Here is a 27,973-nt window from a genome sequence, read left to right as displayed (position 1 = left end):
CCACACAGCCGTGATATCTTTCTTCAGCACTTGTGCATGCAAAGTCGTGCTGCAACCACTACACTGCAGGGAAAACCTCACTGTGTGAGCCATCACCGTAAAAACCCTCGCCAGCCAATGAGAACACATCCTATATTCAATAATATTGTTACAACTAAACATATGATGTTCAGAAAATACCTTTTTATAACACACAGTGTATTTCAAGATGCCCCTCAAGCATCTGAAGTACAGGTGCATATCAATAAATTATAATGTCGTGGAAAAGTTCATTTATTTCAGTAATTCAATTCAAATTGTGAAACTTGTGTATTAAATATATTCAATGCACACAAACTGAAGTAGCTTAAGTCTTTGTTTTTATGCGATGATTTTGGCTCACATTTAACAAAAATCTCAACAAATTAGAATATGGTGACATGCCAATTAGGTAATCAACTTAAAACACCTGCAAACAGGGGTGTCGGACTTGGGGTACAACCAGTACTGATTACCAGGGCTCCGAAGGAAGAGAGGGCCCTTGAAAAGTCTGGAATATATATTTATAGACAGCTGATCTGACAGTTGTCCAGAAGACAATCATTGAAACCCTTCACAAGGAGGGTGAGCCACAAACATTCATTGCCAAAGAAGCTGGGTGTTCACAGAGTGCTGTATCCAAGCATGTTAACAGAAAGTTGAAAGATCACAACCGAGAGAACCGCAGCCTTAAGAGGATTGTCAAGCAAAATTGATTTAAGAATTTGAGTGAACTTCACAAGGAATGGACTGAGGCTGGGGTCAAGGCATACAAACGTGTCAAGGAATTTGCTACAGTTGTCATATCCCTCTTGTTAAGCCACTCTTGAACCACAGACAACATCAGAGGCGTCTTACCTGAGCTAAGAAAAAGAAGAAGTGGACTGTTGCCCAGTGGTCCAAAGTCCTCTTTTCAGATGAGAGCAAGTTTTGCATTTGATTTGGAAACCAAGGTCCTAGAGTCTGGAGGAAGGGTGGAGAAGCTCATAGCCCAAGTTGCTTGAAGTCCAGTGTTAAGTTTTCACAGTCTGTGGTGATTTGGGGTGCATTGTCATCTGCTGGTGTTGGTCTATTATGTTTTTGTTTTTTTAAATCAAAGTCACTGCACTCATTTACAAAGAAATCTTGGAGAACTGTATGCTTCCTTCAGCTGACCAGCTTTTTGAAGATGCTGATTTCATTTTCCAGCAGGATTTGGCACCTGCCCACACTGCCAAAAGCACCAAAAGTTGGTTAAATTACCATGATGTTGGTGTGCTTGACTGGCCAGCCAACTCACCAGACCTGAGCCCCAGGGAGAATCTATGAGGTATTGTAAAGAGGAAAATGAGAAACGAGACCAAAACATGCAGATGAGCTGAAGGCCACTGTTAAAGAAACCTGGGCTTTCATACCACCTCAGCAGTGCCACAAACTGATCACCTCCATGCCACGCTGAATTGAGGCAGTAATTAAAGCAAAAAGAGCCCCTAACAAGTATTTAGTACATGTACAGTAAATAAACATACTTTCAAGAAGACCAACAAATTTTTTTTTTTTCGTCTTATAAAGTATTAGAATTTGCTGAGATAGTGAATTGGTGGGTTTTTGTTAAATGTAAGCCAAAATCATGACAGATAAAAAAGAACCAAAGACTTAAACTACTTCAGTCTGTGTGCAGTGAATTTATTTAATACACAAGTTTCACAATTTGAGCTGAATTGCTGAAATAAATGAATTTTTCCATGACATTCTAATTTATTTGAAGAACTTGTGTTCTTCAAGTGTTTTTATAACCCTAAAATACTAGAAACCTCCTCTGAAAAACATAACAGTGCTATAACATTATAGTGAATCACTAAAAGCTCAGTGATTGTCAAAGCTCATTGATTAATCTGTTTGTTCTCCGCACAAAGCACAACCCTTTAATGTTCTGACATTTCTGTTTGAAACCCCATACTTTATTTCCATTATCTTATTACCCGGATCAGACATAATAATGTACAATCAAACTGAACAGTGCATTCTGTTGCCTAAACAACATTAGGGTGTTAATTCTCAATCGGTTTCAAAGGGCAACTGACAAATGAAATATTTAGTAGAGATGGCTTGGATTTAGAAAGCCTGCTGAAAGGTGTCGCTACATTTTGGTGTAAAACATCAGTGGAAGGTTCAATGCAAAGTTAGAGCTCCAAATAATAGCTAAACTCTCACATAAACATACTTTTATCATAAAGTCCGGAAATAACATTCTGATGGATAAGCGTGAGAGCAAAACTTTACACAAAACCCCAGACTCCTCATTTGTCTAACATGCTCTCCAACTATTTAATAATAGTGAGAGAAATGAATTCCCCATAGACTCTCTCTTCCTTTGTAAGCTATATAAAGAGATGAGATTGAGTAAGAGTCTAGTGACTGAGAGCAGAAGCCAGTAGGGAAGTGGCTCAGAAAATAACTATAGTCTTCGCAATCCATTGCAGATCCTGTAGCGGAGAAAGAGAATAAAGCTAAAGCAGTTTGAGTGGCACAAGCTACCACAAAAACCAAAAAGTTGCCTGTCCATATGTCCATCCACATCTGATAGTCTCAGGCAGTTTCAGATCTCCCAAACACTCTCAATTCCCTTGTGACACTCAAAAATTTAAGGTGTCTGGACTGAGAAAGGAGCCTTTCAGGATTTCTCTTCCTCAGTCATGCACACTACTGGTTTCTATTACATATCAACTTTATATGAGGACTGATAAATATCTCTTTTATTCTGGTTCATACTATTACTTTAGTCTATATATTTACATACTTATGTAATACACACAGATCAAATCCAATCTTTAATCCACTGTTACAGTGATGTTATTGACAACTCACAGCACTAAATCACTGGGTATCTATATTCTTTCAGTTCTCATAGATTTGTTTTTGCATATATATATATATATATATATATATATATATATATATATATATATATATACACACAGCAATAAAATATTTAAATATACAAAAAATGTAAACTGTTTTTTTTATTTTAATAATATTTCACAATTTAACTTTCTTGTATATAACTGTATTTTTAATCACATAAATGCATAACATAAACAACTTTATTAGCTGAATCTTGTTTATTGTATTTGCTCGTTTATAACAGCTTGATGAAATTAGATTCTTTACTTTGAAGGATATAAATGGGGAAAAAAAGAAGGACAAAGGGGAGAAAACAAGTAATCAGACAGGTTTTTACAGAGTTTTTGCCTCAAAACGTAGTTACTGAAATATAACCCCTGTGACAACTAGTGCCGGTCTCCATTGTTTGTACAACTTGAAAAAAAAAATGGTGATGCTCTGACAACTAAAGGAAAAGCGTTTTAATGGTCTGTTGTGAGAATATAAGCAGCAGCAGCACATTACGCAACCAAGAAAAATACACGATTTGAATTGCTCAATTTCCCAGGACCCTCTTTGGGAGGCGAACAATAGCTTTAGCCAAACATCAACGCCACGCCCATGGGGTCGATGTTGGTACAAGAGTCGCGAGCAACACTTTCACGAGTGTATTGCTGCACGCGACAGGCGCGTGGGAGCCTCAAAGCCACTAACTACCGAGAGCCGAAAACACAGCAAAGCGAAAGACCAAACGATTAGATGCGTTCGGATATACAAAGCCTGTTCATTTGCAGTCGCTAAGTATAATGCGGTAACTCGAGCTGAAACGGGTTATTGGGACAGCGATTTTTCTGTTATATATTTTATCCCACAGGTTATCAGGAAGTTTGACGTAAGAATTTGAAATCTCGCATATTTAAATATGATTTAATGAAAACGTTGCGCTGCTTAGAATTTAACGTCTTGAGCACCGATTATTGTGAGAATGCGCGTGACTTTCTTTAGAATAGCTTTTCTAATCTTTTCAAATGAAGATAGTATAGCCTATACATCCAACAAAGTTCTGATTCAGTGTGTTGAGTACCGTCATCAGAGATCTTAGACGACAGTGCTGTGGGTAAGATGGGACTGGTGAGCTGGAGACGGGAGGAACTGTGCAGCTGCAGTGAGCTGGAACAGCAGAGGAGGCGGGACAGACATCCTGACTCCAGCCCGTGGAGAACTCCTCAACTCTGCCAACTTTAGATTGTTTTCTTGACATTATCATTGCGAGCTTTTGACAGAGCAGACAGAAACGTAAACGTGACTCTAAAATATACTGCGTTTTGGGTGTGTAGTAGCTAATGTTCTTTTATAGTGAGTAGCCTGTATTTAGTTCAAAAGTTTAGTTTAGTTCAGCCTTTAATGGATAAATATATGTCTGTCCGTAACTTTCAGTGCGCAACCGGTCGGTTCCTTTCTCTGTAGTCGAATTAGGCTACTTTTTAGAGCCAACAGTCAACTTAGATGATGTTTGAAACGATACATAGTTCGTGTTATTGTGATAGCTTATATATATTCTGCAATATATGTTTGATATTTTACTGGAAAGTACTGGAGCGACTTAAGCCTATTGTTGTAGCCTAATGGATACTTCCTCGGGCAAACTTCTATGTAAACGTCTGTGATTACTGAAACTTTTAAGACGCGACTGAAATGTATTTATCTTTTTTTTCTTTTAAAACCATGCAGTCATTCGCAATTCTGCTGGACATCCGACTTTTTTATCCATAATAATAATAATACATAACTAATTGAAAATGCGTTCTACATCGGGCACACTGAGATCAAGTTGAGGTCATTTCGGGTTACTCTTTTTACATTACGTTCGTTTCAAAGTCTAGATTATCTCAAAAGGGCGAGGAGTCGTCCAAGTTAAACGTAAGCAAAGAAATGCAAATGATTGCAGGTGTGCGGGCCTCGGAGCGCAGGAGACCTGAGGTGACGGACTGAACTCCGATCTCTCCGCGCCGGGGCCCCATTGATCAGCTGAGAACCGTCTCCATAGCAGCCGCCTGGACGGCGCCGCGAGGATGCGCTGGAGGGCCGCTGTGAATGGGTGACGTCACGGGGCTGGCGCCAGAGAGTCTGCAGGAGCGCGAGCTCGCGGCGTTGCTCTGTAGTGCTGCTTTGCTTGGTGCCAATTCATCACCTGTCAGGGATCAGTCAGGGTGTCATGCGAAATGTACACAGCTGTGAGAACAAAAAAAAAAAAAAAGGACGAGGGAGAAAATAGAAAGAGCCAGTTGCGGCGAAAGCAGACGAGCCCACAGTGCTCTTATGTGTGTCGCGTTTGTAAGTCTTGCGCGCGCGGAATGTAGTTTTTGGTGAAAACATTTCCTTGAAATAGCTATTTAAAAATGTCCAAATGCATCGGCCTGGAGGCATCTTACAAACAGGCCTAGCTCATTTTCTAGGGAGTGATAATGAGAATGTGAGCTGCATTCCGACACATCAACACGACTGCGTTCCGACGCATCTCCGCAAACATCTGTTAAGTCGGATATGCACAAGCAACCAGGAAATCGCTGTCTCCATTGTTACTTAGCATGTGTAAACATACAGCTTTTTTCTTTTCTTTTTTTGCCATCACTCTCTAGCTCTAGACTGCCAAAAAGGTTTCTAAAAAATGGAAATATAATCCGTGTCAGGACAAAAATAGCCTATTCTTCCCAGTCCCGACAGAATGCATTTTCACTTCACTTGCACTTGTGTTGTTTCGAGTTAAAACGTACAGTAGCCTAAATTCTCCCAGTCAGTTATTGCTGCATGTCTGACTATCAAAATGCTGAGCGCATTCCTGAACTAAATCTTCTGCCATCACTATTACATCTTAATCGCAGGCCCGAAGACTGCTCCCATAGTCCCCCACAGTCAACATGTGTATAAACAAACATAAATATTAAGGGCACATCACCAGTTTCAGAAAGTGCAAACTTAAAACTGCTGGGACGTCCACAGCGAACACAACAGATAAAGAAACGGCTCTACGAGACTGGTTATAACTAAACTGAATTTCTAAGATTAATTCTGTGTCCTGAAGAAAGTAGGCTACAGTGGGCACAATTTCTTTAAAAATAAATAGAAATAACACACACACACACACACACACATAGGCTATGTATAGGCTACATAGCCTACATAATTGTAAGAGGGATTTCTGAAACTAAGGTTAATTGACTTGTCTGGCATTGGATTGCCATCTTTATCGAAAATGAATTACAGCATGCCATGATAATGCCACTGACCTCGAGGTAAATGTTTATCTTTTACACTATGTTCACAAAGGGGAAAATTGGAAAATTAAAGAGTATGTCTAGGCTAGATTGAAGAAAATATGAAACTTGTTGGAAAATAGCACGTTGATTGTTGGATATATGTTAAGTTTCATAAGCTGCGAGGTATTTTAAATAGGCTATACAGATATAATAAAATCCATTATTATGGAAATAGGTATGATCATGTAGGGCCTATGGGGCAGACTAACTCATGATGTCCGTCACAGCATAAATCAGCCTAAACTTGTTTTGATACATTGTATCCGTTACACTATAAACAAAGAAGGAAAATGCGTGAAAACAACCTTATACTGGCAAGTCACTAATTCTCTTGATCGGAAACAGGTACACTGATTTGAGAAATTATCCGTGGAAGCTGAAGGCAGTCAGAGCCGCCCGAAACACGCGCTTTCACTGGTTAAGAACGCGGAAGAAATGGGCGGCTCTAGAGCGCTCAGAGCAGCGACCAATAGCGTTGCGCGAAGGCGATGACTGACGCGTCAATTCCCTCCAATCAGCGTTATCCAAAACAGCGCGTGAACGACCCACCCAGCTGGGTATATATACAGCGATGACAGCTCGCTAATCCACTGCGTTTGCTTCAACAGCAAGAGGAGACCTCGAGCACAAAGAGCGATTCTTCCAGCGAAACCGTTTCGTACAGACGTGTGAACATGAAGGCAGTAAGCCCAGTGAGGTCTTTCCGGAAAAGTAGCCCTAATGTGACGGAGCACAGTCTGGGAATCTCACGGAGCAAGACCCCCGTGGACGATCCCCTAAGTCTGCTGTACAACATGAACGACTGCTACTCCAAACTGAAGGAGCTGGTGCCGAGTATCCCGCAGAACAAAAGCGTGAGCAAAATGGAAATCCTGCAACATGTCATCGACTATATCCTGGACCTGCAGATCGCACTTGACTCGAATTCGGCAATCACCAGCCTCCATCAGCCGCGAGCGGGACAGGGGACATCCAGAACCCCCCTGACAACACTCAACACAGACATCAGCATCCTCTCATTACAGGTGAATGACCCTAGAAATAATAGTGTGCACTCTATCTATCTATCTATCTATTTGTCTGTCTGTCTGTCTGTCTATCATAATGTTTTATTTGTTATTAATGCGTATGGTAAAGCTACATTGATTTGTTGCATATTTATTTGCACGTTTGATTGTGCAAAAGACTGGACTTAATAAATAACTTGTTTATGTCCTTCTAGACACCTGAGTTTCAATCAGACTTGATCACAGAGGACAGCAGGACACTTTACCGTTAATCAGGTAAGTGCTCTTGACCACACTGTTTTTAAAGAGCCTTGTATTACATGCTGTAAATAATAATAATATAAATAAAAAATAAAAAAAATAGCATGCAATCAGAGCAGTGTTTAATTTTAAGAGTATCTAATCAAATTTGCTAAGGACCATTATGTCATATAGTTGTATAAAGTGTGTAATAAGCGTCAGTGGAGGTTGAAATGGAAAGCACGAGTAAAGGCAGAAGTTGTGCTCGTGTACATCTGGAGCCCAGGGTTTTGCTCAGTCTCTGAGTGTTTGGTTAAATGTTCAAACTGCGGCTTCCTCTCTGGCGCCAGGCTGTCCGGATCTCTGCCCTGTTTGCATTCTCTAAATGCGCCTCTTTCTCAATCTTTTGCAGGTGTTTGGTTAAGACACAAGAACACACAGGACCTGGGAACTGGCTTTTCCTCCGATTTTCTGTTCTCAGTCTGGAGTTTTTTTGTTTAGTTTTTTTTTTTTTTCCCTGTAATTGAATCAAGACTTTTTTTTTTTTTTTTCTTTTGCTTCTAAAAGGACAATCCATGTGTTGTGTTATAAGTTCGGACACTGATTATTTATCTTCTAAAAAGACTTATTTGGTCTTTTCTTCAAGAGGAAGAAGCACTATATTCCCTGAGAAGAGGAGGGGAAACTTGTAAATGATCACAAGGAAGCTTTTCTCTGCACTGAGAAGAAGTCTTACCTTTTTTTTTTTTTCATGAAGACCGTGTGAATAGGAGAAGACGTGGTTCGTTACTGTACAAAAGTTTAAGTCTGTTTTTGTCAATTCTTTTGGCACATGAAGGACTGGATGTTGAAAATGACATGAAACCTTGTGAACTCTCTCGGAGTTTTATCTTGTATAGTTGCAGAAATTGGACTGTCAGTATCTGCAAAGTGTTATGCTGTATGCTGAGACTTTTTATAAAAGTAATATTGTAAATTGTACCTTTTTTTTATACAAAATAAATCAAATGCTTTATTTGATGCTGGTCCGTTATGCTTGTGTATAAAAATGCCAATCTGCCATGCAGTGTTGTGCTGTAGATTGACCTTGCCTTTTATATCCAGGATTCGAAAGCATGTCCCTGACAAATGCACATGCAGCCATTACTGACAGGAACCTGAAATGATCTTTTAAATCCCATGTGTAAAACTGAATTCATTCCAGTCCAAAATGTGCTTTTTCTATATATATATATATATATATAACTGTCCACAAATCATAAAGTCTAGCAGTTTTTCTTGCAATTGACCTCTTTCTCACTTGCTGTGTGGTAAAACTCATTTCTTGAAGGTGTTTGAAAGTAGAACATTAATTGTGACTGTATCCACAATGGATGAAATGGCAGTTAAATCAATGCTTGAGCTTTTGATTTGTGGAAATCCGTTTGTAAAATAATTGTCTGTCGGGTTACAGTCGGCCGGCCGCTTAATGAGCATAAAGTAATAAATCAAGAGACCCAGATAGTGATTTTTGTATTTCTATATATATTATAAATGTTTTATAGCTTCAGCTATTCTAAAATAATCCAGAATTGTACACAAAGTCCCCTGGTCTTGTTAGCATATCAGACATTAAAAATAGATTTAATTTATAGTGTAGTAAGTGATGCACACATTTGAAGGAAGTCATTTTGTGGGATGTAATTCAGGAAAACTATTTAACTAAAGTGGAAAAAAAAGATAATGGTATATGCTTTTCTTTATTACATCCATTTCTGCAAAGAGTATGTTTCAAAATTGAAGGTTGTTTCTCAAATGCAGCCTAAAGCGCTATTAGTGTTGTTGATATGAAGAGTGCGCCACCTGCTGGCGGACAGACTTCACCTCAGAAAAACAACGGACATTCCTTTAATAGTTTCCGGTTTCACTGCTTATGGGGGGAAAGATTGGCAGTTGGAAAGTCTCCTCAAAATACATACATAAATGCATGTATATTTACAAAACCAAAGTCTTTAAATGTTATTATTTTAGTGATCAGTCCATCCGCACACACTAGCAAAGCTTAAATTTAGCAGAGATTACTTAAAAATCAGACACATTTGAAGTTAGTTTGATTTTCAAATATAATATTATTTGAAATATTCAAAATTCTCAAAAGATTGGAAAAGAATGAGGTTTATTGGTGTGAGAAAACATTGAGGATACTCATACACACAATTCAAACCTTACAGAAACCTCTATAATTTCTTGTTTTTCTCTTTTCGTAACACTGATCACAATTCGATTCACTCATCTAAAACACTACAAGGCAGAACACAAACTACAAGGATGACCTGAATGTGAACAGGGCATTCAATCACTAATAAATAACAGCTTTCACATCACCGATCACAGCAAAAACATCAGCACCAACTCTCTGTGGTTAAATCCCCACTCTACTTGATGGATTTGAATATTGTGGACCAGCCTACGCTGGATCTTTAATGTTAGCAACAAAGCATGAAATAACAGGATTTGCACTAAACAAATCAGAAACTACGAACGGCTTCACAGCTTCCATTTATCGCTTTTTAGCACCCACTCCAAAAACAGAAACAATTAAATTTCTCACACTTTTACACAGTATTTTGGTTTTGTTTTCCAGTTAAAAATATCTAAATGTCCTTAAAATAAGACACTTACATTGATAGAACAAGGTTGTGTAAAATAATAAGATTTGTTTTCAGTGGATCTTTTTTCTCTCTCTCTCGGTAACACTACAATAGGCTTCAATTCTTTAACATTAATCAGTAATGATCTAACACAATGACAATTTTTTTAAATATAGGTTAATATTATATAATAATCTCTGAATATACTATGGATAATTGTTGTAATCCATGTTCATTTATAATATGTTAATGTTAATTCATGCAACTTGAAACCTTAAAAATGTATATGCAAAAATGAACATTAACCTAAACTAATAAAGCTGTAAAAGTTTTTGTCATCGTGTTTCCTAATGATTTTTCTTATGTTAATGAATTGCACTTCAATTCTTAAAAAAGTTACTTTTAAGTCTAAACCATAAATTTTTGGTTTTATATAATAGGCTTCAGAAATGTTATGCTTAAATGATTTTATATAACTAATTAAATTTCTTGTTTTATGGACCTTTAAATATCTTTTATGCAAAACTAAATCAGAAATACTGGTTAAGAAACAGATTTTGCTGTGCTGGGTCATTTTTAATTCGTGTTAACTAACAACACAGATGCCTGAATGAAGAGTTTCTCTGAAGCTTTGCAGTCGTTAGACTTTTACAGTAATTTACCTTTCTTCAGTTAAAGAAACCGTGTTAGGCTCAGAGGACACTCTCTCGTTCCTCAGCAGCGTCGGTGGCGGGACCGGTGGCCCTCTTCTGGTAGGCTCCACGCAGGTTTTGATTGGGCAGCGTGGTGGTTTCGGTGCTAGATCCTGGCCGTATAATGATAGAGGGGCAGTCGGTTGGGTCGGGCGTCTCCTGACGGGCGCTGTTGTTGATGTTGTTGTTGTTGAGCGCAGTATTTTCAGGTGAGCAGTTGAGGTTGCTCACAGCTGACGTGGGCCAGCTGTCCTCAGGGCTACTGCTGTCAGATAAAGCGTCAGAACAGATGGACATCCGGGCCACTGCCTCATCCTGAAGGTTACTCAGCCTGTGTGGTAAGACTCGCTTCTTAACCGGGCTCTCAAGAACCAGCTCGATCAGATGGGCCTCTTCTTCTTTCTTCTCCTCCTTCTGCGCCGATTCGCTCTCCTCGTCTTGCAGCGAGCGGTCTGATGAGCTCCTGCTGGACCTCACTCCAGAATCAGATGATTTCTTATCCAGTGCGATGTCTGAGATGAAGCTCTTCCCTTTAGCTAAGACGCCTGGTTCAGCAGCCCAAGGTTCCTCTCTCAGCAGCGGGGTGGCGTCCGTCTCCTCATCGCCTGAATCTTCTTCATCGCTCGGTATGCTGTGGTAAGACGGTCCCTGTCCTTTGGTCTTGCATCTGGGTGGGATTTTAGTGGCGGACCCATGCTCTGACTTCTCATCCTCCTCTGTAATTGGATCTAGAAGACCACCGTCTGGGACAGAGGAGAAGTCCTCTATAGTGTCTGGGGTTTTGGAGCTCTTTTTGGCGAAGGGTTTGCGCCCGTCTTGCTCACCTTCCTTAGTCTTCTCCTCAGAGCTGGCTGGGAAGAACCGGCCCGACAGGACTTGAGCGGGACTCTCTCGTCCAGCAGCAGACACCTCGAGCTGGGACATGTGGGAGATGTACTCCAGGTAAGCACTGCGATACTCCGCTTGCTGCTTGTCGGTCAGCTTGCAGATGTCGTTAGATGATTCCTGAGAGTTCAGGCTGGATATGCTTGGTGTCCGGTGAGTGTTGGCCTGAAGGAGAAGATCAGGTCAATTCATTTAGACAGTAATATGTGAGAGAACATGTTAGGTGATGTGGTAGCAAACACACAACAAAGCACTTCAAGCAATAGTTTATCCAAACCAATTTTTCAAGGCAAAACTGAGTTTTCAAATAGGATTCCATGCAACTAGGAATTTTAGACGGCTAACTTGTCTCAAATGGAACTTTTTTACTACATAGAACCATTCACAGTGTTCCGTTTCTAGGAAAGTTCTGTTACAGTCGCTTTAGCATGTTTAGCCACTCCCCTTCCTGTACATCCACACTCTGTCTTTTCTTTTAAAATACATCCCTCAGCTACTCACAATCCATTTAATAGAGCGTGAACACACTACTTGGGATACAAAATGGTGTAAAAAATAGTGCAGAGTTCTGTGAAATGAGATGCACGCACAGTCTGTGCTCACCGACAACTTCCATAATGCTAATCTAAACCATTATGAGCTCTTGCTTGTGTTGCAACACCTTGTCAAGTGTTAACAGATGAGTGCAGAAATAGCTATCTCTGTGTGATAGAAAGCTAGCGTGTGTGTGGTCAGCTCTTCACTTCCTCTGCCCATCCAGGACAGAAAACAGTTCGTTTGTCACCCAGTTAACCACACGCTGTTTTCATGCAGATGAGAGACTACTGAAAAGGAGAAGCTGCCTCTATAGCAACAAAATACAACAACACTGAAGAAAATACTTAGTTGAAAAGGCACAAAAACAAAAAAAGTTCTGATTTCTTTCTTTTTTTCATGCACGCATATATGTTTGTGTTAGCTTCTATGTATATAATTACGCCGTTTTCTCATAGTGTGCACCTGTGTTTATCTATAGGCTGTACTTCAGTGCCTGTGTTTGTGTGCACAACAGTAGCACGCACCAGCCAGTGGGCATTGTGTTGCCTGGCGGGCTCCTCCAGCCCCACACCGCTGAGCTCGTCGAAGCTTAGGCTGAGGCTGTACGTGAAGTTTTCTGGGTTGATGGGCACATCTTGTGGTGCTTCACTGGGTCGGCTGGGTTCGAGTTGAGTCAACACACTGCTGCCCTGCTCGCTGCACGCTCTCGATTCATCATGCAGCAGCTGGTTCTCCACATGACGCTGCTCTAGAACCTACAGCACAAATACAGCAATGTTTAAACCGATTCAACAGCAAGAACGGATTTCATCCATTATAGGGATATCGAGTCGTTCCAGTACGATTCCGACTGACACTGTATTCCTGTGTTCTTGAGTTCTAAAACACAAATAGTATGACAACTATCCAGAAAAAGATAAACTACTTTTTAAAAGTATGGCATTTTAAACACTTTAAAAGAAGTGCTCACCCAGGGTGTATTTATTTGAGCAAAAATGCAGTAAAAACTAATATTGTGAAATATAACAAATAACTCTTGTATTCTAACATATATTAAAATGTCATTTATACCTGCAATGGCAAAGCTGAATTTTTCAGTCTTTAATCCAGTTTTCAAAGTCACATGATCATTCAGAAATCATTCTAATATGATGCTTGGGTGCTCAAGAAACATTTCTTATAATTCCCCATGTTGAAACAGCTTAAGCTGCTTAATATTTTGGAGAAAATCATTATACATTTTGAAGGATTCTTTGATAAAATGTTCAATAGAATAGCATTTATTTGAACTATAAATCTTTTGTAACATTATAAAAATCTTTGATGCCACTTTTAATGCATCCTTGCTGAATAAAAGTATACATTTCTTGTAAAACAAAAATCTTACCGACCACAAACTTTTCATTGGTAGTCTCTGCAATATTAGAATAATGTTACACATGATTGGGATAAGTCAATATTTCTTTTTACTCTATAGTAATGTCTAAATGTCTATATATAGATAAATAATGGCCATAGAACTATGTGAAACCTCTGGGGCATGCCAATATTACAACTAGCCTCGAGTCGTTCCATTTGGACTTGTTTCCAGTCTAAAGAATGCTACTTTCTTGAACACGTCAAGCTATTCAGATCTTCAAGTGGACTCTGAGTTCCCACTGACAATAACCCTCCTTCATCCAGGAAGCAGCCAGCTTGGACCAGATGGCTGCCTGCTTGCTGGCAACACAACATTCGTTTGTATAAGCGCAAATGGAAATCTGATCAACACTGCTACATGAGTTCCTTATTTCAACCCCATCCAGCCTTCTTCACTATAGAGAGATTAGCCGCGTGCTAAACATTACAAACCACAAACAGAAAGATGACCATTATCTGATCTGAACGTGTAGGAAAGAACAGCTGATGTCTTACCATGGACCTGAAGAGATGCCAGTCTCCAAAGTTCATGTTCATTTCCTTCTTGAGCTCATCGAGGTCGCACTGAGACAGAACCCGGCCGTTCACGTTGGCCTACATTTAGGATGACAGAATTTGACATTAAACAGACTTTGGATTAATTTGATCTCAGCAGTATGTCAAAGGTTGAAACAAAGTTCACAATAGAGATTTTTGAGTAGGCAGGTTGACTAATGCATGTCTAATGAAGACATCAAATGTCATCGCTTTCCTCAGATGTTGTCCAATGGAAAGAAAGGCCTCATTGTGAAACCGCTGTATGCACCACATGGAGCTGATAAAACCACTCTTTTCCAATGCATGAACATGTATTTACAGGGATGAACTAATTTACCACACCCCATGTCTCAGTCCTGTTTTTCTCTTTTTTATTAGAAATTGTTGTATTTACATGAAAAAAAAAGGCATAAGACTAAGAGACTAACTTTCATAAGATAAAATATTACAAGAGCTGCTTTATTTTCTATTCATTTTATATAAAGTTAGCAGCCCTGTTGTCAAAATGAGGACGTTCAAACACAGTTCAAAGCCCATTGTCTGGATTTATTTTCTAGCAATAAACAACTTAAAAACATACAAAACATAAAAATAGAAAAACATTAAAATAGATCAATATAATTAAAAGACGTTAGGAAATTAGTTGATTTGTACTTCGTTTTGTACTAATTTGACTTTGTACTTAGGACTGCATGCTTTTCAATGGAGCTTTCAGGACACTTGTCCAAAACAAACCTTTTTGACTGTGCTGATATACTGCTGCAGCATGCTGGAGTCCAGGCCCTGGATCCGTTTCAGCTTCCCACATACGCCATCGATGCTCAGAGAACCGAGGAGGACCTGAGATCCACTAGAAACCACAGAACCAGAGCCCTACACACACATACTATAACTAGTTACTCATTCCATCAGTTCATAATGCATTCTGGAATGGCAAGGCATGAGGCACGGTCAAAGCCATGCAATGCAAAAGCAGTAACTAAAGAAAAAGCACAGTAGTAATCTAATGTCATTACATAATAAGGAACTGAGCAATTATGGGTGAAAGAACAATACGTGATACATGATGGAAATTTCTGTCTGTTGAAGGCATGTATGGGAGCTATTATTACAAGACTTGCATGCATGTTTAATGTAAAATGTTAATGTGTAGTGTAGACAGTGTGAACCACAAGATCTTTATGGTGCAAAAAGATTCTTTATTTGATTGATCAATAAAAAACTTAAACTTCACTTAAAGGTTCTTTTTGGAACCCGAAATGGTTCTTCCACGGCATTGTTGCAAACCACCCTTTATTATGGTTCATGGATCCATAGATGTCATTTATTTTTTAAATTTATATAGACAGTCCCCTCATCTAATGCAACAACCTTGTAGTGACCATATAACATTACTTTAGTTATACTTATTTGAGTTTTCTTATGAAATTGCTCACTAATTTAATAATCTGGGGCCAGAGTTACCTCCATAAATGACTCCGCATTAGCATTATAAAAATCTGTTCTTCCTATGATGGCGACTGGGCCTTGTATCTATATTTAGGTCGGTCTGATTGGGAAACAACTACTGTGATGAGCAGCCAAAGAATATAAAATATATCTTTGTTCAAAAATGAGTGGTGTGGATTCTCGGCCAAGCTTGACACCATTGTTTTTACCGAAAATATTTGTGCTTAAGTCCTGTATTCATCAGCAGCAGGCATGTTTTATAAGAAAACATACAAAAAATTAAAGTAAACCAGTGCCTTGAGAGCTAATTGGATGAAACTGCAGAAAAATGAAAAGTAATCATCCAACCAGGAGAAACCTCTGAATTAAAATTCTCTATAGTCACTGCAAATATTCTATAAAAATTCATTTGCACTCAGATTCAAACAAGCTGACGTTGAAATTAAACTATATAATAGAGAACCATATTTGAGGCATTTTAAGTCAAAAACAGTTGAAATTTCAATCTGTCCTTCACATAAATCATCACATGGCTTCAGAAGACTTTAAATATAGCGCACAGGTTGCATGGAAGTTGTTATTGTCCTATCTGGAGCTGGACAGCATGTGTTGTTCAGTTGTTCACATACTTTTGGCCACAGTGTATCTGAACAGAAATTTCACAATAACAGAACTGGCTGTTCATTTTGTTTTAAGTGAAACAAGCCAAAATGAGCAGAAGCCCTAGAAATAACACAGTTAATAAACGAAAACTGAAGGGTTTAAATGTTTGTACCTGCTTCATTCTGAAGGGCTGAGATTTATTCTGGGATTGAGAACAGGAGAGAGGACGAGACGAAAGGAGGGATTAGGTCACATGCTTCAATCGATCAAATGTACACACAATATCATTATTTATAACAGACTCACAGCATCCAACCTGCACGGCTTTCACAGTACTGATCTGACTGGAGCCACACAAACAGAATTGAAAAGAATGAAAAGAACAACATTTTGCAGAAAGGATGGACTGGCAAAGGGTTTCGAAAAGAAAAGAGAATAGGACAAACTGAAAGGACTTTTCACGACTCCATGCAGAGAAGAAGTTGTTTGATTCCAAAACGGCCCCACCCTGATGGGCGAGTGTTTGAGCGGGACGATAAGAGTGTAATTAGCGTGAGAGGCCGGGGAGGAGGAAACAGACATGTTCGCTGAAGGAAGAGGCTCGCTGTGCTGATAAGAGCGCACCGTCCCAGCACTGCTGATGCTAATCCAGCCAGCCTCAGATAGCAGAAGCCGTTCACACCACGCAGAACAAGACAGAGCAGAGAGCGCATCAAATGACAGAGGCATGAAAGAGCAGCACAACAGAGCTGAAGGAAGGAGGGCAGAATATTAGGAGAGAAATCAGCAGCAGGGCTTATGAGGAAGAAGGACAGAGGTGCAGGATAGGAGAATATGCTGGAGGTGCTGAGAGAAATGTAAATAGTGGTTTTAGGGATGATAAGTAAGTGAGCATCAGTGGGCATCAGTCAAAATCTAATCTGAGATAATTATGATTTATGATATTTGGCCATTTTGAGATTACTGGCATCCAATCTGACAACAGAAATATCTTTCCAACAGCCCCCAGTCAACCAATATTGCACATTTTCCGTTTAAAAAAAGTTTGTACTGAATTAGGTCAATACTGATTAAAATAAATGTTCATTGGATTCAGAAATCTAGTGTGAAATCATTTAAATTATACTACTGTTCAAATGTTTGGGGTTGGTGTGATTTTTCAGTGTTTATCAAATCACTTATTCTCGCCGTGGTTGTATTTATTTAATCAAAAATACAGTAAAAACAGTAATATTGTGAAAGATTATTACAATTTAAAATAACTGCTTTCAGTTTAAATATATTTTATTCCTGTGATGGCAAAGCTGGATTACGCCAGTCTTCAGTGTCACGTGATCCTTCAGAAATCATTCGAATATGCTGATTTGGTGCTTAAGAAACATTAATTATTAATATCCATATCGAAGAATCCATATTGAATATCCATATTGTGCATCTTAATATATTTGTGGAAAATGTTTTGTCAGGATTCTTTGATAAAAATATATATATAAATATATACACTTAATTCTGTTTCAAGGTCAAATACGCATTCAAAAGTCAAGATGAAGCTTTAGGGTTTAAGCAGCGCAGGCAGAGACTGGTCAGCTATATAAGTGTAACATGATCACATGATCACGAGTGTATATGTGTGTGTCTGCAGGCAATAAAAGGCACTACTGCATCTTTTATGCACAGATATAAACACAGACATACACACTGCTAAAGTTACCATAGCGGGAGATGTAGGAGAGGGAAGACCCTCGCTGGAGTCCTCTCTGATTACATCCTGATGGAGGGAGACAGTATGGATGAAAGAGGAAGAACCAGAGGATGAAAGACAGTTACAGGACACACACCTTCAGTGTGGACAGGGGAGAGGACCGACATAGAGACGGGCAGGAATCATGGGGGTTTTCCTGTAACTTCTGAATACTAGAAGCTTCATCGGGTCTTTAATGGGAAGTGTTTTTGAAAACAAGAGTTTTTAGGCTCTTTTAGAAATGAAGACAGATTCTAACTAGCCAGAAATCACATGGTTATAATGTCATAACCATTAGATATTAAAATATGAGCTAGACTTTAAATTGGCAGATAGTATTACTACTTTGCCATGCAAAAATGTTAGTCAATCATAAAGGTTTACATGTACGTACACAAAATCAAACTTCTGCTGTATACCTTTAAGACTAAGTAAGGAGGAAAGGAAAAGATTGTTGAAAACTAAAAAAATTTTTTATATAAATTTGTCAAGGAAAGTGCTACAGAACCACAAAATTGCTCTGTGAGTTTAGCGTGCAAATTATAGCATACAAGCCAAAGGCTGTTTGTCACAAGGAACCTAAAACAGATATATATTTAGTATCATGACACATAAAAACATTATTGCGGCCATATAGGCTATAGGCACTAAAATGTGTGTCTGGCTGCAGTGACACTGATGCGTTCAGTTATGTACTTACTAGTCCCGGACTGGGGTCCTTATGGAGTTTAGTAGCAGGGCGTGAGGGGGCGTGATGGGGGTTTCCAGGGGAATGTCGGGGCAGGTGATAAACATGATGAGGGAAGTAAGGCTACAGAGGTGGAGAGAACAGACAAATACTCAGGAATCTGATGAATGAGGGGCAGTGCCACATCAGGCATTCAGTGAAAGGTCAAACATACATAACAGCCAATAAACATGCATGATGATTTACCAGGGCTGGGCTATATATATGAAATATTAATATCATTATTATTAGTGGCAGTGTTACAATTCTTATTATTATCATCAGTCATACTACTACTACTACTACAATAATAATAATAACAATAATTTTAATTATTTTATATTACAAAATATTCAGTTTAATCATAATAATCATCCTTTAATTAGTATTAAATACTGATCATTAAATGATGACGATGATTAAGTGTAATATGATCAAATATAAAATATTATGATTAAAACAAATATTATTAATGGCAATAGTAAGATTATTATTATTAATTTATTATTAATATTTTAATTTCTGCTATTTACTACTACTACTAATAATAATAATTATTATTATTAATATTACATTGATATTGTTATGAACATTTTATGAACTATCATTATTAGTATTAGTAGTATTGTTGTTATTTATATTATATTATCATTAACATTATCATTGTTATTATTATTAAGCTGAATATGATAAAATATAACATATAATTAAAACTAATAATAATAATAATAATAATAATTATACGATTATTATTAATAAAGGTAAAACAATATTTTATGAAGTATTATTATTTTTATAATTATTATTATTATTATTATTACTACCACAACAACAACAAAAACAATAATATGAAACTACTTAGTATCAAGATTTATTTGGAAATTAAGTTTAGGTTTTTTTTTTTACATGCAAAAATGACGGTTTTGTTCCTGCACCTATTTTACAATATACTTATCCTAGGTATGTTTCAGTATCTCCACGGACACAGGTCCATTTTTCCTGAACACAGTAAGCAATGTCTGTTGTGATGTCTCACCCGGTTGTAGAAGGGGTGTTGGGGTCCAGTGAGCCCACTAAAGTAGCTGCTGTGGGGTTGAGCGGCCGGCAGCACACCAGCAGGAGCCAAAGAGCCTGTGGGAGAACAGGCCAAAGACTGCTGCCCAAATGTCGAGTGGGGCCGAACCGAAGCATCTTGCAGGGGCAGTGTGGGATAGCTGACTCCTCCAAGGTGCATCTGCTCTCGTGCATCTCGTACATCTGAAGGGAGAAGGGGAAAAGACACACAGAGACAGAGAGAGAGCAGGAGAAATTTAAATTCAAATCTTGGCCAGCACTTTAAAGGCATTCAAATCCTCCCACTCACAGTCGACTTCAGCCAAATGAAGCATTTATAGTAAGTTACATGTGAGAAAAGAAAGGCCTTTGTGGTTTGATTCCCTCAGAAAACCAGTTTCCCAACAGAAATCGCAAACGCACCTGGGAGAAATAAACGTGGCTCCCAATGAAATCCACGTTTGCTTTAGCGTCAAAGTCTCAGGGGCTCAAACATACGTCAGAATTTGTTTGGTTGGAAATAATATTTCTGAGTCACCCAGGCAGACCAAATAAGACTGGCTGGGTGACTCAGAAAACGAGCAGCTCATGGAGCTTCAGTGAGGTTTCATTTCATCTCCCGGCATTCACAAAGGAACCTTTATTGCACAGTCCTGTTTCACATTGCACCAAGCAACGTTTGCGGTCTCAAAGCACGGCGCAGCTTACCATTATCATGTGATGAGATGTTATTGCAATGATTTAGAGAAATACACAGCAATATATTTAGCATTGGGTGTGCATTTACTACTTTAAATTAATCTATACACACTATATAAAACATCAAGCTATAAATTCCAGTAAATATATAATTTTGCCAATTAGTGTTGATTGCCAGCTTGCTCGATAGTGTTCTTGTAGTCTCGTAGTTTTGGCGAGTTTGCATGAATTCTAGCTGTATATAAAAACAATACCTTTCTTATTTATAGTTAGACAAACATGTTTGTGTTGGTGTGTACCTGCAATGATCTCCCTTAGTTTGGGATCCAGGTTGACAGTACAAGGCAGGAACATCTCCACATCATGAGCGGTAAGAACAGGGGTGTGCGATGAAAGAAACACCTCGAAACTACGAATATCTCCATCAATCTCCAACAGAGGCTCCACATCTTTAGTGGTGGGAATGTTTTTAGAAATCCTGCAATGAGATAGTGACAATTTATATACAGAAACTGCTAAGGTACACTAGTTAAAAAAAAAAATAAAAAAAAAATCAACAGGTTTTGAGGCTAAAATTCCCCAAATTTTTAAAATGTGACAGAATAAAATGGGAATAAATGTACCATTAACCCTGTTTTTTTTTTTTTTTTTTTTTTTTTACTTGCTATGTAAACAACCCCCAAAAAATGAAAAATTCTGGACATGACTCAAAAAGGTAAAATGGTCCTGAAAAAAAACAGTCGCACTTGTATTGTTTGCGGTCAAAAATTGGACCGCATTGAAAATGAATGGGAAGCAAATATCATCTAATGGAAATGTTTGGTATTGCATCCAAACAAAATCTTACTGAAAGTAAATTATTTTTGATATATCAACCTCGAATATTGAATACAACTTGTTTAGACGTGTGGTTTTTATTTTCACACAGTTTAACAGTAAACATATTTTGGAAAATAAATATTTTGTAAAGGTAAAACTACTATTTCTGTGCATTTTTCGTAATAATAAAATTAAACTTAAACTTCTATAACAATTTTGTCCACCTTTTTTTTTTTCTTGTGAGCAATAATCTGCCATGTCTGTGCTCCAAAGCATGGAAATTGTTGGAAATGTAATTTGCAGGTGCTCAAAAAGTGGTTAGCAGATAACATGTAAATGAACGGAACTATTTCATAAATATAATTGAGTACGTTTATCACATTTAGTACTTTTTTGATGGTCACATGAGCAGCAAAAGAAGGTTAAAAGAATGCTATCTAAATAAGTAAATAAGATATTGTCAATCAAATTATATACAAATTATATCATAAGGCAAAATGCCCCTGAAAAACTGTTTCAGGTTGTAAACATTGGGGGTTCCTAAAAAGGACATTTCTGACATTGATGCAGACTGACTGATTGATAGATTGATTTATGGACAGATTGCTTTGCTTTATTATGTATTAAATTAGCCACCGACTAAGGTGCTTGGATTTATTCACACACTTTAAAATATTTATTTGAAGCTTCTTTCTTTTCAGATTCTTACAGCTTTATCATAATAGGCTGCATATTAACGTATTGGGAGAAAACAACAAGTTCTATGTGAAATCAGACATTTGAGCTCCCCCATAGGGTCAACATGGCATAATCATAACAACCCACAAATATTCGACTGTTAGTTTGGTAGTCGAATCAGACTCCTCGAATCGAAGCATCGAAGCATCGAATCATCGACAATTTGGGGTCACCCCTAGTATTTAGTATGAATTATCATCAATAACATGTAAATGTACTCTAAATTTGCTTACTAGTCACAAGCCCACACTCTTTAACTTTTTTAGCATATATGTGGTAACTGCAGTTATTTTCTGCCACACGATGTCAGGCGCTTTCAGATAAATGCCTTTCCATTGCAATTTATCTTACAGAGCGTGGAAATTCATATCAAATAAATCTGAAGATGTGTTTCTGCTAAACCCAGACACTATGCAGAACCCATTTTTCTTCATCTATCTTCTTATCTGCCCCCAACCCATGCCTCTGTCTCTCTGCTGAATCTTCTTATTGGTCGGTATGAGGGCACAATAAGTCCTTTTTTCCATACTGATGGAGCCGGTGAGCTCAGTGCTTGGCCCCGTCCCATCCCACCGGTTTAACTAATCTGATTTTAGCCTTTTAAACGGAGCAGGAGAGAGATGACACAATGACACTCAGATGACCTGTTGCTAAACTGAGGTGGTGAGGCAGTGTAAACAAACACTGATATCTGAATGAGAGACGATACACACCTGGAGGGAGCGTCTGAAACACTCAGTTCCTCAAATGACCTCTGACCTCATATGGCACAACTATTTACACTGCAACCTTACCAGATACTACAAAGGCACTCTATATCATGTAGGTATGTTTGGTTTCTATTTCTGCATTTCATTGTATTACACAGCATTTTTACTGTCTGTTTTGACCAAAACAAATGCTTGTTGCCGGTTAGGACACAGCGTAACGGTCAATATGACCTGGATGGGATGTTAAAATATCATGTTCCAAATGGTTTAAGTTTAGAAGACCATTTAAGTTAATTGCTTTGGTCCCATCATTCTCTGCTGGCTGTATAAATAGCGATGGTCACCAAATGAATCACATTTTCAGATGTGAAGTGTGTGTGTTGGAGGTCGAGCGAGTGGCTGGGTGTGAGAACAGATGTTGAAGTCACTGGACAAAGGCCCACACTGTGCTACAGCAGGCCTGTGTGTCAACGGGTCAGAGTAGGATGCTGCGCTAACAGTCAGCTGACCTTCCGCATGATGGACATTAGGTAGAGGTCTCGCACTTAGGGTGGAGCACAAGGACGTGACCAACATAAAGATCAAACTTGAGTGCAAACACATGCACACACACACACACACACACGCAGAAGTATCACTTTAAGAAGGGCTGAACAAGAGAGACGGGTGCTGGTGGTGAGAGAGGTTTGGTTCATTTCCCACGCACTGGATTAGGCAGAACTGGGCAGATTGTGTCTCTTCCGAAATCCAGCTGGGCTTGTTTATTTGTATGTGTGTGTGAGCATGCTCACAGACGAACAGGAGCCAGTGACAAGAGCCTCTCTAGAGAACCAACTTCCTCTGTCACAAGACACACACACACACTTTCCACAGCCTCTGCTTTAAAGGAAACTGCTATAGAGAAGGAAGAACATTTAAGAAGGATCTAAAAATATTATACAATTCTTTGTAGCCAAGTTTGCGCAGACACATTCGATTAATGATCTATGAATAAACAGTGTTTGGTCCATATGGCTAAGATGAGATGAGACTGCCTGACTGACACGATAAGTAATAAACCACAGTTTGTTTAGGAATTTATTTGGAAAAGATGTTTGAATTTTACAGACTTCAGAAGAAAAAGATCAAATTAACTTAAATAATTAAATTAATAATTAATAATATTTAAATGTATTATTATTATTATTATTATTATTATTAAACATGTATTAATAATAATAATAATAATAATAATAATATACAATTGTTATTAATAAACTTAATTTATATGTAACTTTATAATATTAAATTGATTTATAATATTAAATCAAATATGCATTATTATTATTATTAACAAATGAAATATAAATTTGGGTTAAATAATAACAAGAACAATCATTTTGTTTAATTAATAATTTTTTAACATGAATAAAGTTTCATTATTATTAATAATATTAAATAATAAAAATACTATTACTACAAATAATAATAATAAATACCAAAATATGTTTAATATAAGATTTGTGTATTTAATTGCAATAGAGTTATTTTAAAGAACATTTTATATAATACTTCTAAATAATTTTTGAAATCTTAATGCAATAGCAGAACATGAAATCAGTGTAACACACACACACACATACATATATATACACACACACACACACACACACACACACATATACAATATTATAATCATGTAATTCTAAATAGAGATGATTGTCTACGACTTGTATGTAGAATAAAAAAAAAAATCAAAACATACATTCAATAATGTGCAGGAAGCAGTTGATGAGAAAACTGCTGTATTCAATCTGGCGTGTAGTGTGACAGCGCAAACAACCCGACACAGGCTTCGTCCAAACAAAACACCCAGACTAAAACATCCGAGGCGTCCATAAAAACTGACGATGTCATTCCAATGACTGGCTAAAACAAGACTAACCAGACGAGGAGGAAGAGACACATCTGCAGGCCTACAGGGGAATTTTCACTCTTAGCCAGACCGGGCCATTTTCCTACACAACACAAATCAATGTGCCGGGTCCCTACGTCTTCATTTCAGCCTTTTGTATGAGTCAGACTGGGTTTTTTTCTGGCCATTTTGCTGTTTTATTAAAGGGCTCACTAACTGAGAAATCAAAATCCCCTTGATCTTTTGACATGTAAGTGGTCATTGTACTATAAAAACATCCTGTAAGTTTCAGAACTCAAAACTTTCCCATTAGTCTAAAAACAGCTTCTATTGAAGCCAAGCTGACAAAACTACAGGTTGTGGAATGAGCCACTTTATGATGTAATAGTGTGAAGATGATCATCAGTGCCTGCTTCTACATCACTGCCTGTTTAACCCCGCCCACTGATTCGTACATGTTGTGTAAATAACTAGAGAGGCAAACACAGTATATTCAGTAGCTCCTCACTGCAGAACACAAGATCAAGGGAGCGTGGATGGATCTAGGGGTGGAGATGGGTAGGTTTGGGGGGTGATTTGTAGGTTTAGGGGTGGAGATGGGTGGGTTTAGGGATCAGGGGTGGAGACGGGTAGGTTTAGGTATATGTAGGGTGGGAGGAGTTGGATCTGGATCCGGATCCAACCATGTCCCCTGGATCTTGTGTTCTGCAGTGAGGACCATCTCACAACTGTTGGCCAATCATACCAGTGGGCGTGTCCATGTCTACAATCTGCCACGCCTATTTAAAGAGCGTTCTGATGAGGGGGTCAAAACAGGACAGAAAGTAGCCTATTACTTTTAAAATGTGATTATTATTTTCTGATGTAAAAATAATGTAATAAGTGAACCTCAGAGAACAGTACAGAATGATAAAAAAGGCAGTTCATGACCTCTTTAAAATGATGTGAAGATACAGAGGTGGATGAGATCAATTCAAGTAATTTTATTTTCAAAATATTCCAAATATAATGTCAACCAACTTTTTATTATTTAATAAATGCATTGAAAAAATGAATAAAGACAAAAAAATAATATACAAAATACATTTACTCTTACTAAGGCATTTTAATATACGCTGTCTTTCATATAAGTATTTTTTTATTATTTAATATTAGACTTGATCAAAAGTGACATTTACAATGATACAAGAGGTTTAGATTTCATACAAATGCTGTTCTTTTGACCCTTGTATTCAAACAACTGTTTTCAACACTGAAATCAGCATTTCCTAAATATTATACTGAAGACAATGGCTGCTGTTACTAATGTTTATTTTATTTATTTTTTTATTTTTTTATCAATAAATGTAGCCTGGGTAAGCATATAGGAACTATACATTTCTTTTTTTTTTTTTTTACAAAAAAATAAAATAAAAAATAAAACATAGTAGTGTGTGAAAAAGTGATACTTCCGTGATTATAAATTCTCATTCCGACTTTAGTCAGATGTATCGATTATCAGAATTAGGTTCTACTAACAGTTTTTTGAAGATGCTCTTAAAAACATAAGATAAGTGAAGATAGCTGTTAAATGGTCAACTTGATTAAACATCTTTTTATTAGTCATTTTGATGCACAATTCAAACAGCAGACAGCACATTCAGTCTGCGGTAAAAATTCTAAATTGGCAAAAGTGAACATGTGTTGTTGTTTTTTTATTGGACAGCAACGATATGGGTATGGATGTGATATGAGCAGTTACATATAATTTTATGAGACACAAGGCAGTGAAGCAAGTTAATTCCACCCCAATCCCCACTATTTCTAGTATCTGTATTCAACTATTCATATACAGACACAAACAACAGGCCATGGCCAAGAGAAGGCTAATCTTTCCCCAGCCTTACACATCTTCTGTTACAGCATTCTAAGAATACTATTTATAATAAACTGAGGCTGATGTAATTCTTCCACCAGAAAAAAAAAATGGAGCTTTTGAAGCTGGTGGGAGAAGAGGTTGGATTGACATCAAGTGATTTGTTTAGCAATTACTTTTGACATTCTTGCTTTTGCTACGAGAGAAAATTGCAAAGGAAAAAAGTGCTATCATTCATCTGTCATGGAAGCACTGGGAGTGAGGGAAATTAAGCTCTGCCATTTAAGATACTTGGCGCTTTAAAGAGTGCGCACAAAGATAAAAGCACATCAAGAATACCAAAGGCGTCTCAAACAATACTGCTATTGATCGGGCTGTGTTGCGTCGTTCGGCTAGTGGCGTGGCTGCCTTAAATGTTGGCCACTTGAGAGGTTTCTCATTGGGTTTATCCAAATGCTAATCGATCCCAAAGCTGGCTTAGCTCTTTTTTTCTTCCCCCTCTTTTTCTTTTTCAAAGACTCCCACACACAGCAGCTGATGAGAAAGAGTATAATTCTCCCACTATTTTCCCCTTTGACCGGGTGCTGAATGTGGCACTTGACTTTGCTTACAGCCACCCTTGTTTGGACAGTTTGAGGACGCTCAATGAGGCTCAAACACGGCGATGTAACCCTGCCCTCCATAAGGGGCCCAAAGACGTGTAATGCCAACACACATTTCTTTTCTGAGCTCCATAATGAGAATCAACATGCCCACCACGAAAAGAACAACAGTCGTCATCACTAGTCATAGTGTTTTGTATGAAAGGTGGGCGGTGGAGGTCGTAAAGTGCTAAAAGAGGCAGGACTGGTGGCCCGAGATGTGGAGTTTCCTTCTATATTATTGCTTCTTAGGAGTGGTGAACTGATCTTGGATTTTCACTCCAAGAAGTTGTATCCACATCCCAATTAGTTCAACATCTTTGTCAATTTTTTATCTCTTTTATCTCTAGCAGTGAGTTGTAATTCACACATACATAAGCCTGAGATGAACTAAGAAGTGTAAGAACCCAGATAAACCTCCCAACTGACAGCCAAACTTTGAGAAATGAGTAAACCCATCTGTAAACAAAAGCATCTCGCCCAGAAGCATAATAACTCTAATGAACTTCCATGGGATTTATCCCCCCCATTGATGAAAGCTGAGGCGCTACCCCTGGGAATCAGTGGAACACAATTATTCTGGAAAACAATAGATATTTATAGATCTAAGTCTTATGATGTTGGTTACTGTCAGGTAAAGCTTTGAGAGGAACTTTGCCCAAAATAGATTGATTAGATAGACACAGTAGCCAGACCAAAGTGAAGGCTTTCTATTTTTATACATACCAAGGGATGTCTAACATCTAGAACACATCCCTACAATTAATCATAATCTGATCAAAGGGTAAAAACATCTTTCCAAACATATACTTTTTGACTCTTCTGTGTTTGTCTTCTGCACATGTTCCTGGAATTGACTGCAGTAACTGGAGGGTCCATTAGGTGTTGGCGCAGTGGATA

General features: G+C 38.0%; 2 protein-coding genes across 13 annotated transcripts in view; one reads left to right on the top strand and one right to left on the bottom strand.

The window, feature by feature from the left end:
• Positions 1 to 27,973, bottom strand: part of LOC113060583 (kinase D-interacting substrate of 220 kDa B-like) — a 59,331-nt gene that overhangs the window by 5,335 nt on the left and 26,023 nt on the right. For 6 of the 12 annotated variants that reach the window (XM_026229617.1, XM_026229618.1, XM_026229612.1 and 3 more), the window contains 9 exons: positions 20,716 to 20,894; positions 19,701 to 19,921; positions 18,638 to 18,748; positions 17,908 to 17,964; positions 16,369 to 16,398; positions 14,880 to 15,017; positions 14,103 to 14,201; positions 12,713 to 12,943; positions 9,583 to 11,816 (listed from right to left, as the gene is read on the bottom strand). In XM_026229617.1, the coding sequence (XP_026085402.1) occupies positions 10,767 to 11,816; positions 12,713 to 12,943; positions 14,103 to 14,201; positions 14,880 to 15,017; positions 16,369 to 16,398; positions 17,908 to 17,964; positions 18,638 to 18,748; positions 19,701 to 19,921; positions 20,716 to 20,894 (2,116 nt within the window). In that variant the 3' untranslated portion in view covers positions 9,583 to 10,766. Of the gene's footprint in view, positions 1 to 9,582; positions 11,817 to 12,712; positions 12,944 to 14,102; positions 14,202 to 14,879; positions 15,018 to 15,559; positions 16,240 to 16,368; positions 16,399 to 17,907; positions 17,965 to 18,637; positions 18,749 to 19,700; positions 19,922 to 20,715; positions 20,895 to 27,973 lie in introns of those variants that run through there. The other 6 variants (XM_026229610.1, XM_026229609.1, XM_026229613.1 and 3 more) reach the window with 5 other exon arrangements.
• On the top strand, positions 6,765 to 8,464 carry LOC113060586 (DNA-binding protein inhibitor ID-2-like). The gene is made up of 3 exons (XM_026229622.1): positions 6,765 to 7,222; positions 7,420 to 7,480; positions 7,857 to 8,464. The coding sequence occupies exons 1-2, from the start codon at positions 6,872 to 6,874 to the stop codon at positions 7,474 to 7,476; spliced, it is 408 nt and encodes a 135-aa protein (XP_026085407.1). The 5' UTR covers positions 6,765 to 6,871; the 3' UTR covers positions 7,477 to 7,480; positions 7,857 to 8,464.

Source organism: Carassius auratus, chromosome 42 (genome assembly GCF_003368295.1).
Source record: "Carassius auratus strain Wakin chromosome 42, ASM336829v1, whole genome shotgun sequence".
NCBI lineage: Eukaryota > Metazoa > Chordata > Actinopteri > Cypriniformes > Cyprinidae > Carassius > Carassius auratus.
This window is presented reverse-complemented; position numbering and strand designations above follow the sequence as displayed.

Coding starts and splice junctions, on each gene's coding strand:
- LOC113060586 (XM_026229622.1), top strand. CDS start 6,872: ATGAAGGCAGTAAGCCCAGTGAGGTCTTTCCGGAAAAGTAGCCCTAAT. Junction 7,223..7,419: donor TCAGCATCCTCTCATTACAG/GTGAATGACCCT, acceptor ATGTCCTTCTAG/ACACCTGAGTTTCAATCAGA.